This window comes from Natator depressus, chromosome 14 (assembly GCF_965152275.1).
Source record: "Natator depressus isolate rNatDep1 chromosome 14, rNatDep2.hap1, whole genome shotgun sequence".
NCBI lineage: Eukaryota > Metazoa > Chordata > Testudines > Cheloniidae > Natator > Natator depressus.
In genome coordinates, this window is record NC_134247.1 from 35370311 (window position 1) to 35382560 (window position 12250).

The 12250-nt window shown below is 48.7% G+C and overlaps 1 protein-coding gene across 1 annotated transcript in view; it reads left to right on the forward strand.

Annotated features, from left to right (window-relative positions):
• The first annotated feature begins 4281 nt into the window (after positions 1–4281).
• Positions 4282–12250, forward strand: part of LOC141998859 (butyrophilin subfamily 1 member A1-like) — a 46800-nt gene continuing 38831 nt past the window's right edge. The window contains exons 1-2 of the mRNA XM_074971832.1: positions 4282–4625; positions 6765–6818. Coding sequence (XP_074827933.1) covers positions 6806–6818 — 13 coding nt within the window. The 5' untranslated portion in view covers positions 4282–4625; positions 6765–6805. The remainder of the gene's footprint in view (positions 4626–6764; positions 6819–12250) is intronic.

Here is a 12250-nt window from a genome sequence, read left to right on the forward strand (position 1 = left end):
CTTGCGGTGGCTTTCAGAGCGGTGCATTATGGGCATCTATCCCAGAGAGCAGATCTTCCCATTCTGACGCTGAGGCAGGTGGGTCCTGCCCACCTGAGGCAGGTGGCATCCTGGGTCCTGTCCCAATGCCCCATTGTGCATCGCTTCGCATCCCAGCAGTCCATTCGCTTCCTTCTGCATTTGGCGCCATCTTTCCACATTTTTTGTACAGAGAGCTCTGTCTTGGAATGGATCCCAAACAGTTCAGGAATATGCTGATGGGTCTCGCCAGCACGTCATGAATGGCAGTCGAGTTACTCCTTAAACTACAAAGTGTCAGTGAGGAGTCCGACGAAGAGGTCGACACGCATAACACATACGACACGAGATTGCTTGTGGCATTCACGGACATGCTGATCACCATGGAATGCTGCTTTTGGGCTCAGGAAACAAGCACCGAGTGGTGGCATCACATCGTCATGCAAGTTTGGGATGACAAGCAGTGGCTGCAGAACTTTCGGATGAGGAAAGCCACTCTCATGGGACTGTGTGCTGAGCTCGCCCCCATCCTGCAGAGCAAAGACAAGAGATTGAGAGCTGCCCTGCCAGTGGAGAAGCCGTGTGGTGATCGCAATCTGGAAGCTGGCTACTCCAGATTGGTCGCTAACCAGTTCGGAGTGGGCAAGTCTACTGTTGGAGTCATGTTGATGCAAGTGTGCAGGGCCATTAATCACATCCTGCTCAGAAGATCCGTGACTCTGAGCAATATGCATGACATTGTGGATGGGTTTGCACAAATGGGCTTCCTTAATTGCGGAGGGGCGATAGATGGCACGCATATTCCAATTCTGGCACCAGACACCCAGCCTCCGAGTACATTAATCAGAAGGGGTATTTCTTGATGGTTCTCCAGGCACTTGTGGATTACCGTGGGCATTTCACGGACATTAACGCAGGCTGGTCTGGAAAGGTGCATGAGGCATTCATCTTTTGGAACACGGGCCTGTTCAGGAAGCTGCAAGCGGGGACTTTCTTCCTGGACCAGAAGATCTCCATAGGGGAAGTCTAAATGTGATCCTTGGAGACCCAGCCTACCCTTTAATGCCATGGCTCATGAAACCATACACAGGGAGCCCTCACAGCAGCAAGGAGCGATGCAACAACAGGTTGAGTTAGTGCAGAATGACTGTTGAGTGTGATTTTGACTGTTTATAGGCCTGCTGGTGATGTCTATATGGGAAGCTGGACCTGGCCAATGACAACATCCCTATGGTTATCGCCGCGTGCTGTACCCTCCATAACATTTGTGAAGGGAAGGGTGAAAGCTTCACTCCGGCGTGGACCACTGAGGTTCAGTGCCTGGTGGCTGAATTTGAACAGCTAGACACCAGGGCTATTAGAGGGGCACAGTGCGGGGCCGCAAGGATTAGGGATGCCTTGAGGCAGCAATTCGATGCTGAAAGCCAGTAATGTCTGGTGCCCTGCACGGGAGTGCAGTGGTTCCAAACCTAGTAGGCATCTGTGTTTGCTACGTATGATGCACTGACTAGCAGTACCTGTTACTTTCCTGGGCTATGCTTGCTTTTAATTAATGCAATAAAGAATGTTTCCAAAACCAAAAAAATCATTTATTGAAAAGAAACACAACTGCTGGAGAAACAAACACGGCATGACACATCTGTACTGTGTGGGAGGAGGGAAGGGCGCGGGGTGGGAAACGGAACAATCCCAGATTTGCATATGTCCCGGTATCATATTCAGCCTTCCTGTCTGTGTGGTGCACTTCAGGCTGGCTAAACTGCATGGGGATGGGGGTTGAGTGCAGTGGGTAAGGGTTGGCGTTTGAATGGATGGACGGTGAAGGTAAAGGTGACGGAGGCAGCTGATGGAGATAAGAAGCCGGATGTTGTGGAAAGTGGGTTGGTGGTGACATGGGTGCGCAAGGGAAAGAGTTTTGGGACAGGGGCTGTGGGGGAAGGGGGGGGCAGGCGCAGATCTGCTCCATGCAGTGCTACGAGTGCCTGCATTGAGTCCGCTTGGTGCTCCATGATGCTTAAGGGCCGCTTCATGGCTTGTTGCCGGCAATCCGCATTCTCCTGCCAGACCCTCCTTTCGGTCTCCCGCCACTCCTGTACTTTTTCATTTTCAGTAAGAGACTGATGCATGACTTCATGCAGAAGGTCCTTGGTTCTTCACGGCTGCTTCCTGAGACTGTGCAGCCGTTCGGCCGTTGATAACAAGGACGGCTGGGATCTCAAGGTTGCAGCCGTAAAGCCAAAATGCAACATTTTACAGAGGCAGCACTGTTAACACTGGACAGAGCAATGATTTGGCTGACCTTAAACACAAGCACAGCTCACACAATTGCACAAACTGCCTGTCCCAAGGCGAGCACACATAACCCACAAGGGCCCCGAAATGGTGAGTAACCACAGGGGCAGGGGGGACTGATTGTTCCAGGGCCGTATTGTCCCCTGGGGTCCTGTTTCTTGGGGAGAGCCAACAGCTGCAGGGGGCCCCTATACTCAACACTTTTCCCACATTTTCCGAAGGCTGGGTTCGTCCTGGAAGATATCTCGCTGCTGAGGGTGACCTGGGAAGCAAGGGAGGGTCTTCTGAAACAATGCAGCTTCCGCCCTGGCCCATATGCAGCTTGCCTGTGTGCAGCACTGGTCCCCCCACCACTCATGGCACAGTGGCATGGGTATGTTACCCTTACTAGGACAAGGAGCACGGTTGCTCTGCTAAGGAACCTGGGCAAGCGGATTGCCCAGCTTCTGTTTGAGACCTTCAATGAGATCACCGAGGCTGATTACTGCAATGTGAGAGAGCACATCAACGCCCTATTCCGCATTTAGGCATGCATGCAGCCCCAAGCCTTCTTTCTGCAACCCACCTGTCCCCAACAGCCCACACCCAACAACTCCCTTCTCAAAATAAAAGCCACTTACTGGGTGCCTCCGTTGCTGTTTGTTCTTCCCCAAGCACCATCTGCTGTGACTGGCTACCTTCGTCCGGGCTTGAAAACAGCTCCTGGCTGCATGCATCTAGGGATGCCGGGCCATCCTCTGGCTCTGGGCCCCCATCCTCCTCAGCACCCTTGCTCCCGCTTTTCTCCTCCTGGTTCGTTGCACTCTGGGCTGGCATGGCCTCTGAAGTGTCCATGGTGGTCTTCAGAGTGGAGGTGGGGTTGCCCCCAAGTATTGCATCCAGCTGTTTGTAGAACCAGCAGGTCGTGGGAGCAGCACCGGAGTGGCGGTTTGCCTCCAGCGCTTTGTGATAGGCATTCCGCAGCTCCTTCACTTTAACCCTGCACTGCAGTGTGTCCTGGTCATGGCCCTTTTCCATCATGTCTCTTGACATCTGCCCATAGGTATCGTAATTCCTATCGCTGGAGCACAGCTCGGACTGGACAGCCTCCTCTCCTCAAATGCTGATTAGGTCCGGCACCTCGCCATTGCTCCATACTGGGGATCGCCTGGCGCGTGGAGGCATGGTCACCTGGAAAGATTCGCTGAGAGCACTCCATGCCTTGCTGAGCAAACAGGAAGGGGATTTTCAAAATTCCCAGAGAATGTAAAGGGCGGGTCTGACAGTTGGTCACCTGAGGGCAGGGCAGTAGAGTTCGAACCGATGACCAGAGTGTCTAGAAGAGGCATTGTGGGACACATCCTGGAGCCGGTCAGAGCGCACTAATATACCAGGGCATCCACACTGGCACCGCGGCGCTCCAGCGGGGGCGCATCAAACATTATGCTTCTTATGGAGGTGGATTACCAGGAGCACTTCAGCTGCAGAGCCCAGGGGCTCTATGTGCCTTGCCAGTGTGGACACCTCAGGAGTTATGGCACCCGGGGCTGATTTAATGCGCTCCAACTTGTAAGTGTAGACAAGGCCTAAGGTTAATTTTGTTGGGCCCTGCCTACTTGAATACATCTAAATTATCTAAATATTCTTTAACCTGTTCTTTCCCTATTTTGACTGGCCCAGGGCTCAGACAATCTGTTGTATTCTGGTTGCACACGAAGACTCATCAATTATCCTAGGTCTGTAGCTAAGAGTCTGTGCAGAGCCCAGCCCTGCCACACCCCTCACAAGCAGGTAAGTGTGAAACTTCCTTTCCCTCACCCCCAGGAGATGGAAGCCTTGGAGGACGGTGGTTTTACATGCAATTTCTTTTTATTTTACTGATTCTCAGAAAGCAGGAGAAACTGCAGAACTGAGTGTCACCTGCCAAAGTGAGTGGGTCAGCTCCAAATCTGTCACTCACCGTGTCTTCTGGGGATGTTTCTTTAAGAGGACTTTGATCCTTGCACTTTACTCAGCATGTGGCAAGGATTCCTGTTTCGATAACTTCCCAGCTATCTTATTACTTTCATTTCTGAAGCTGGTGGGAGCCGTAGAAACGGGCAGCGATTCCATTCAGTTACAAATGCAGTAAATTAACAAAAGACACAAATGAACAGGACAGAGTCAAACTCCTTGGCTCTGTATCTCCTGTGCTGAATGGACGAAATGGCCTCAGCAAAGGGAGGTTTCACAGAAAGCAGGAACTCTCCCTAGGGGATGGCTGTGGATGCTAGAAAAACTGAGAGCTTCCCAAGGACCCTGAAGCTGCTTGGAAGTGTCCCTGCAGGACTCAGCAGGTAAGGGGGCTTCCATCCCTAGAACTACAGACTAGCTTGATATTTCCTCATCCACACACTCACTCAGATGAGCTGTCAGTGTCACAGGACCCCTCTCCCAGGTTTGTCAGGAGTAAACTGCTGCTCCCACACTTCGAGTGTAAATTTGGCTGCAGAAATGCACACACATGATGATCTGTCATGAATACAGGGGGAAAGGTAGCAACCTTTATGTATACCAGCCCATTCATTTAGCTATAAAGATCTTATTAGCTGTTCTTCTGAATTGCTTTACCTGTAAAGGGTTAACTGTTTCCCTGAAGATGCTTAGAAAAAAACCACAAACAAATGAGGAAGGAGTTGGCAGAGAGCAGAGACCCAATGAAAATCAAAGATACATTCAAATCAGGGGAAACAGTTTCCTTTTCTCAGCAGTCTTTGGTTTTGATCTGGGTCTTCTCTCTCAGAACTGAGAGGAAGCCAGCAGGTACAAAATCTCCTAAAAACATGCCTGGAATAATCCATCTAAAACAACAGAAATGTTAGTAGGGTAAAAAAGGTTTAGATAGATGCGATTAGGCTATTTGTTTGTTGGGCTTGTGTTTTCTCTGTGCTTTTATAGGATTTTTTCATCTTTTTCTTTTGGTAACCAAAGCTGAGACCAGAGAGGAATTCTCTGTGTGTGTTAAATTCTAGCACTCTGTAAAATCTATTAGCATCATGATTTTTTCAGATGTGGTTCTTTATTTTGTTCTTATAATAAAATTTACTTTTTTTAAAGAATCCTTTGATTCCAGAGTCCTTAAAATAAAGGGTTTGTCTGTGCTCACCTTGATGAGCAACTGGTTGATATTTTATTCTCAAGCCTCCCCAGGAAAGGGGGTGAAGGACTTGGGGGAATATTTTGGCGGGGTAGGGATTCCAAGTGACCCTTCCCTGAATATTTTGTGTAAAGCACTTGGTGGTGGCAGCGATACCTGTCCAAGGCAGTGGACTCTGTACCTTGGAGGAGTTTTAACCTAAGGTGTTAAAATATAAGCTTAGGGGGTCTTTCATGCCAGCCCCCACCTTTTGCACTCGAAGTGCCAGAGTGGGGAATTTTAGCCTTGGCATGATCAGTAAGTGTTTGGTTTTGGTAACATCACAGTGTGCTTAGTCCATTCCAGTCACACAATGAGGCAGAATCTCTGCCCCACAGAGCTTCTAGCCTGAAGATTGAGAGAAGGTTTTTCCCTTTGCTGGTTCATTGTGCTTTAGCAGAGCCTGGGGCCCTGCAGTAGGGCTCATTTGCTCTTGCTGTTTTGCTGCCTGATGTGAGCTGTAGTTAGTGAATCGCTTCCTTAAGTGATGTTATTGGCTATGTGTGGCTCCCCTTCCTTACCACTGGATGGTTTCATTAGAGGACTTAGGTGCCTGTCACTTTAGGTACCTACAAAAAAATCCCAGAATCAGGACACATTGGGATTCACAAAACCCTGCTCAACTGCGGCCAAACCCTGCAGTGCCTACAATCACTTGGTGCCTAAATTTTTTCAGTAACAGTTTACAGGTGCTTATTTTTCCGCCTCTGAGCATTTTTCCTACTCCGATCCTCCCAAATGCTCAAGGGCTCACTCCCTACCCCAACCAAGGGATAAAGACACCCCAAGGTTGCAGCCAAGTCATCCGACATATGGAGGAAGGTGGTTTCACCCTGGAAGATGAGTGGGAGTGGGTAGTGGCAGGTTCACATCTTGGTTTCAACCCTCAAGGCATTGGGGTGGCAGGAGGCCCATGAAAACTCCCCATGTGCACCCTGCTAGTGTCTTCCAAAAGATAAGGCCCAAGGGAGGATATGAAACTGCTCTGAATTGTATTGTGAAAACGATATGTTTGAGTAATGAAAGTCTGTGCTGTAAGGATCTTGAAATTGCCTGGTAGAAAAGCTACCAAGAGGATGGGAAATTGCTTTTGGCATCTATGGCAAACATCTGTGGTTTTACCTGAACTTGGAAGGCATCTGAGTCCCAAGGTAGCAGGAGATTTGAACATTCCCAGGTCACTGATTGAAGAGATCTCACTCAGTTTGATGTCAAAGGGGAAAGAGATGTGACAAAGTGGGAATTATCTGTAATATTTTCATGAACTATCTGTATGATTCTGTATCTATCACTTTGGCAGCGCTGTCCATTGAGGGAAAGAATTGATTTTCACCCTGGGACATGGGAGATGAAGGTAGGTATCTCAAACCTAGAGCTGCTTGGACTTTCTGGGCTGGAATCAACACACTGGAATGGTCAACCCTACAGAGACAATGGAAACCACAATGACTAAATATTAACACCGCGCTGCAGGGGCAGCTGAACATGGGAGCATAACATGGCTGTTTCTGGAGAACAAAAAGGAGAGGTGTCAGAGTTAGGTTAGGAAAAGCAGGGTATGCAGACACAGAGCACTGCTGGAATGGGGAGACAAAAAAGACAGGGCAGGCGAAGATGGGCCTGGTGACAGCCTACCTCTCTCATTCTAACCCAAAGACTTTCAGATTCTGCATACCTGGTGACCAATAAATGGTTCTCTTGTTTTGCAAAGGCTGCCTGTGCCACTATAAATACTTACTGAGACCTCTGAGCTCTGAAGGGGCCCAGTACAAAAGTCCTATAGGAGTCTGGATGGGCTGGATTCACTATAGGGAGCCATGTAGAGAGACAGGGATCGTCCAGTCTTGGAGCCTTGGAGGCCATGGGACTGCCCCAGTAGAACTGTGTTGGTCCTTGGGGCCTGGCACGCTGAAGGGGTCACTGCCAGGAGACTGGTTACAGGCTGGGTATAGACCAGACCCTGTGAATCTGTGGATCCTTGGCAATGCTGCCAGGTGTGTGAGAGAGCTTTTGCCCAGCATTTTGTTTTTAATATCCATGTCACTGCACTGAGATAACAGAACAAGGCAGCAACAGCTGAAGAGGGAGAATTCTTGGGCCAGATTCGGTCAAATTGGTGCATGGAGTGGTTACAAGTAATGAGGCATAAAAGTCAGAATTGGTTACAAGAAAATAAAAGTAAAATGCAACTAATGCATAATTTAACAAGCTAAGTGAAGTCAAAGCAAAGGTCTCTCTCACCACGTATTCCAGCAGTCTTACTGGCTGAATTCCTTTCAGTCAGAATCCCTCCAGTCCAGTGCTGCTTCCTTTGCTTTTCAGGTGTTGTTGATGCTGTGGGTAAAGAGGAAGGGAGAGAGAGAAAAAAATTGTATAGAACGGGAGAGCAAACTCCCCAAGTTCTCTCCATTTGATTTTGTTGATACCTGACTGAGGCATTGGCTTGCCTTTTGTTATTGGAGAACCATTTTGTGACCTCTCTCCAGATTTGGAATATGTCTTAGTAACATCATACAGTAGAATCTTATAACTTTACTTACAACGTTGCTATGCATATTTTACCAGGACAATAATAATCATCAAATTATGAGTTTTCAAATGATACCTCATGAGCATACTTAGTACAAGATTTATCATAGTCCTATGAAAGGGGTGAACATAGGGGTGCCTGTTACAGGCACCATTGGTGGAGTGAACTGGAAAGACTGCCTGGGTCACTGTGGGACGGACAGAGACATTGGAGGACTGTACCCCAGAAGGGGCAAAAGTGACCTAGCTGAAGAGCTAATCCCCAGGGTTACCAGAAGGAGGTGCCAAACAAGGGGGTGAGTGGAGCACCCCATGACAGAGTGCTTAAAGAAAGATTCTGGGGAAGAAAAATTGGCCACTGGCCTGAGCTTCACCATCATACCTGCCACCCCCAGCATCTCCTAGGATCCCAGACCTTTCTCATCTCAATCCTGAGAGATGTCCTGACCAGACCAGGCCAGAGAGAGGGACTCTGATGGGATCACCACCTCCACTGGCTCCAGCTGAATCCCAAACACCACCTGGGATGTGAGATTCTGAGTGTGTCTCTCTCCCTCCGGCTGCCCCCATGTGTTCTTTTCCTTCCCTACTGTCACGGAGTGTGGGGGAGTCCGGGGCCTGCACCCCGCTTCCTGGGATTCACCGTGACTCTCAGCCAGCCAGTAAAACGGAAGGTTTATTGGACAATAGGAACACGGTCTAAAACAGAGCTTGTGGGTACAACCAGGACCCCTCAGTCAAGTCCTTCTGGGGGGCAGGGAGCTTAGACCCCAGCACTGGGGTTCCCTGCGTTCCTCCACCTAGCACCAAACTGAAACCAAACCCCCACAGCAGGCTCCCTTCTGCTGCCTTTGTCCACATTCCTGGGCAGAGGTGTCACCTCCCCCTCCCCCTCCTGGCTCAGGTTACAGGCTCTCAGGTCTCCCATCCCCAGTGAAACTCCCCTGCCACATTCCCAGATCAACACTCCCCCCTCCCTGCTGCATCACATCTACCTCATGTTTAATTTCTTATTTCTCTCCTTTTTCCTTCTGTCTAACAAGAGTCTGACTTAGCCGGCCAAGACTGCATATTTTGCAACACTGCGGTGTGCCAGTTAAAGCAATGCCCTAAACAGCCTGCTGCTGGGAAAAAGTTGCCAGATCTCAGCGCCCAGGTCCCACCATGTGTTTCTGGGCTTGTGTTTCTCCAGCAGTGAAATTGCAAGTGAGGGTCAGTGCCAGAGACAGAAGCTGCATTTTCTCTCTTTGCTGGTCTCGTCTCTCCCCTTTTGTGTGTGTTTGTCTTGTTTTGTCTTCTTAGCAAATGTGACTGGACTTTATCAACAACAGTAACAACAGATTTCAGAGTAACAGCCGTGTTAGTCTGTATTCGTAAAAAGAAAAAAGAAAAGAAGTACTTGTGGCACCTTAGAGACTAACCAGTTTATTTGAGCATGAGCTTTCGTGAGCTATAGCTCACTTCATCGGATGCATAGCATATCGTGGAAACTGCAGAAGACATTATATACACACAGAGACCATGAAACAAAACTTCCTCCCACCCCACTCTCCTGCTGGTAACAGCTTATCTAAAGTGATCATCAAGGAGGGCCATTTCCAGCACAAATCCAGGTTTTCTCACCCTTCCCCCCCCCCCCCAGACACACATACAAACTCACTCTCCTGCTGGTAATAGCCCATCCCTCTTTGAAACCTCTCTTTATAATGCGCATGATAATCAAGGTGGGTCATTTCCAGCACTAATCCAGGTTTTCTCACCACCACCCCCCCCCACACACACACCCCCCTCCAAAAACCACACACACAAACTCACTCTCCTGCTGGCAATAGCTCATCTTACAATGTGCACAGCAATAATCCAAGTTTAACCAGAACGTCTTGGGGGGGGGTTGTAGGAAAAAAACAAGGGGAGATAGGCTACCTTGCATAATGACTTAGCCACTCCCAGTCTCTATTCAAGCCCAAATTAATAGTATCCAATTTGCAAATGAATTCCAATTCAGCAGTTTCTCGCTGGAGTCTGGATTTGAAGTTTTTTTGCTTTAAGATAGCGACCCTCATGTCTGTGATTGCGTGACCAGAGAGATTGAAGTGTTCTCCGACTGGTTTATGAATGTTATAATTCTTAACATCTGATTTGTGTCCATTTATTCTTTTACGTAGAGACTGTCCAGTTTGACCAATGTACATGGCAGAGGGGCATTGCTGGCACATGATGGCATATATCACATTGGTGGATGTGCAGGTGAACGAGCCTCTGATAGTGTGGCTGATGTTGTTAGGCCCTGTGATGGTGTCCTCTGAATAGATATGTGGGCACAGTTGGCAACGGGCTTTGTTGCAAGGATAGGTTCCTGGGTTAGTGGTTCTGTTGTGTGGTATGTGGTTGTTGGTGAGTATTCGCTTCAGGTTGGGGGGCTGTCTGTAGGCAAGGACTGGCCTTTCTCCCAAGATTTGTGAGAGTGTTGGGTCATCCTTCAGGATAGGTTGTAGATCCTTAATAATGCGTTGGAGGGGTTTTAGTTGGGGGCTGAAGGTGACGGCTAGTGGCGTTCTGTTATTTTCTTTGTTAGGCCTGTCCTGGAGTCGGTGACTTCTGGGAACTCTTCTGGCTCTATCAATCTGTTTCTTCACTTCCGCAGGTGGGTATTGTAGTTGTAAGAATGCTTGATAGAGATCTTGTAGGTGTTTGTCTCTGTCTGAGGGGTTGGAGCAAATGCGGTTGTATCGCAGAGCTTGGCTGTAGACGATGGATCGTGTGGTGTGGTCAGGGTGAAAGCTGGAGGCATGTAGGTAGGAATAGCGGTCAGTAGGTTTCCGGTATAGGGTGGTGTTGATGTGACCATCGTTTATTAGCACTGTAGTGTCCAGGAAGTGGATCTCTTGTGTGGACTGGACCAGGCTAAGGTTGATGGTGGGATGGAAATTGTTGAAATCATGGTGGAATTCCTCAAGGGCTTCTTTTCCATGGGTCCAGATGATGAAGATGTCATCAATATAGCGCAAGTAAAGTAGGGGCGTTAGGGGACGAGAGCTGAGGAAGCGTTGCTCTAAATCAGCCATAAAAATGTTGGCATACTGTGGGGCCATGCGGGTACCCATAGCAGTGCCGCTGATCTGAAGGTATACATTGTCCCCAAATGTAAAATAGTTATGGGTAAGGACAAAGTCACAAAGTTCAGCCACCAGGTTTGCCGTGACATTATCGGGGATAGTGTTCTTGATGGCTTGTAGTCCACCTTTGTGTGTAATGTTGGTGTAGAGGGCTTCTACATCCATAGTGGCCAGGATGGTGTTATCAGGAAGATCACCAATGGATTGTAGTTTCCTCAGGAAGTCAGTGGTGTCTCGAAGGTAGCTGGGAGTGCTGGTAGCGTAGGGCCTGAGGAGTGAGTCTACATAGCCGGACAATCCTGCTGTCAGGGTGCCAATGCCTGAGATGATGGGGCGCCCAGGATTTCCAGGTTTATGGATCTTGGGTAGTAGATAGAATATCCCAGGTCGGGGTTCCAGGGGTGTGTCTGTGCGGATTTGATCTTGTGCTTTTTCAGGAAGTTTCTTGAGCAAATGCTGTAGATGCTTTTGGTAACTCTCAGTGGGATCAGAGGGTAATGGCTTGTAGAAAGTGGTGTTGGAGAGCTGCCGAGCAGCCTCTTGTTCATATTCCGACCTATTCATGATGACGACAGCACCTCCTTTGTCAGCCTTTTTGATTATGATGTCAGAGTTGTTTCTGAGGCTGTGGATGGCATTGTGTTCTGCACGGCTGAGGTTATGGGGCAAGTGATGCTGCTTTTCCACAATTTCAGCCCATGTACGTCGGCGGAAGCACTCAATGTAGAAGTCCAGTCTGCTGTTTCGACCTTCAGGAGGAGTCCACCTAGAATCCTTCTTTTTGTAATGTTGGTAGGCAGGCCTCTGTGGATCATTTTGTTGTTCAGAGGTATTTTGGAAATATTCCTTGAGTCGGAGACGTCGAAAATAGGATTCTAGGTCACCACAGAACTGTATCATGTTCGAGGGGGTGGAGGGGCAGAAGGAGAGACCCCGAGATAGGACAGCTGCTTCTGCTGGGCTGAGAGTATAGTTGGATAGGTTAACAATATTGCTGGGTGGGTTGAGGGAACCATTGCTGTGGCCCCTTGTAGCCTGTAGTAGTTTAGAAAGTTTAGTGTCCTTTTTCTTTTGTAGAGAAGCAAAGTGTGCGTTGTAAATGGCTTGTCTAGTTTTAGTAAAATCCAGCCACGAGGAAGTT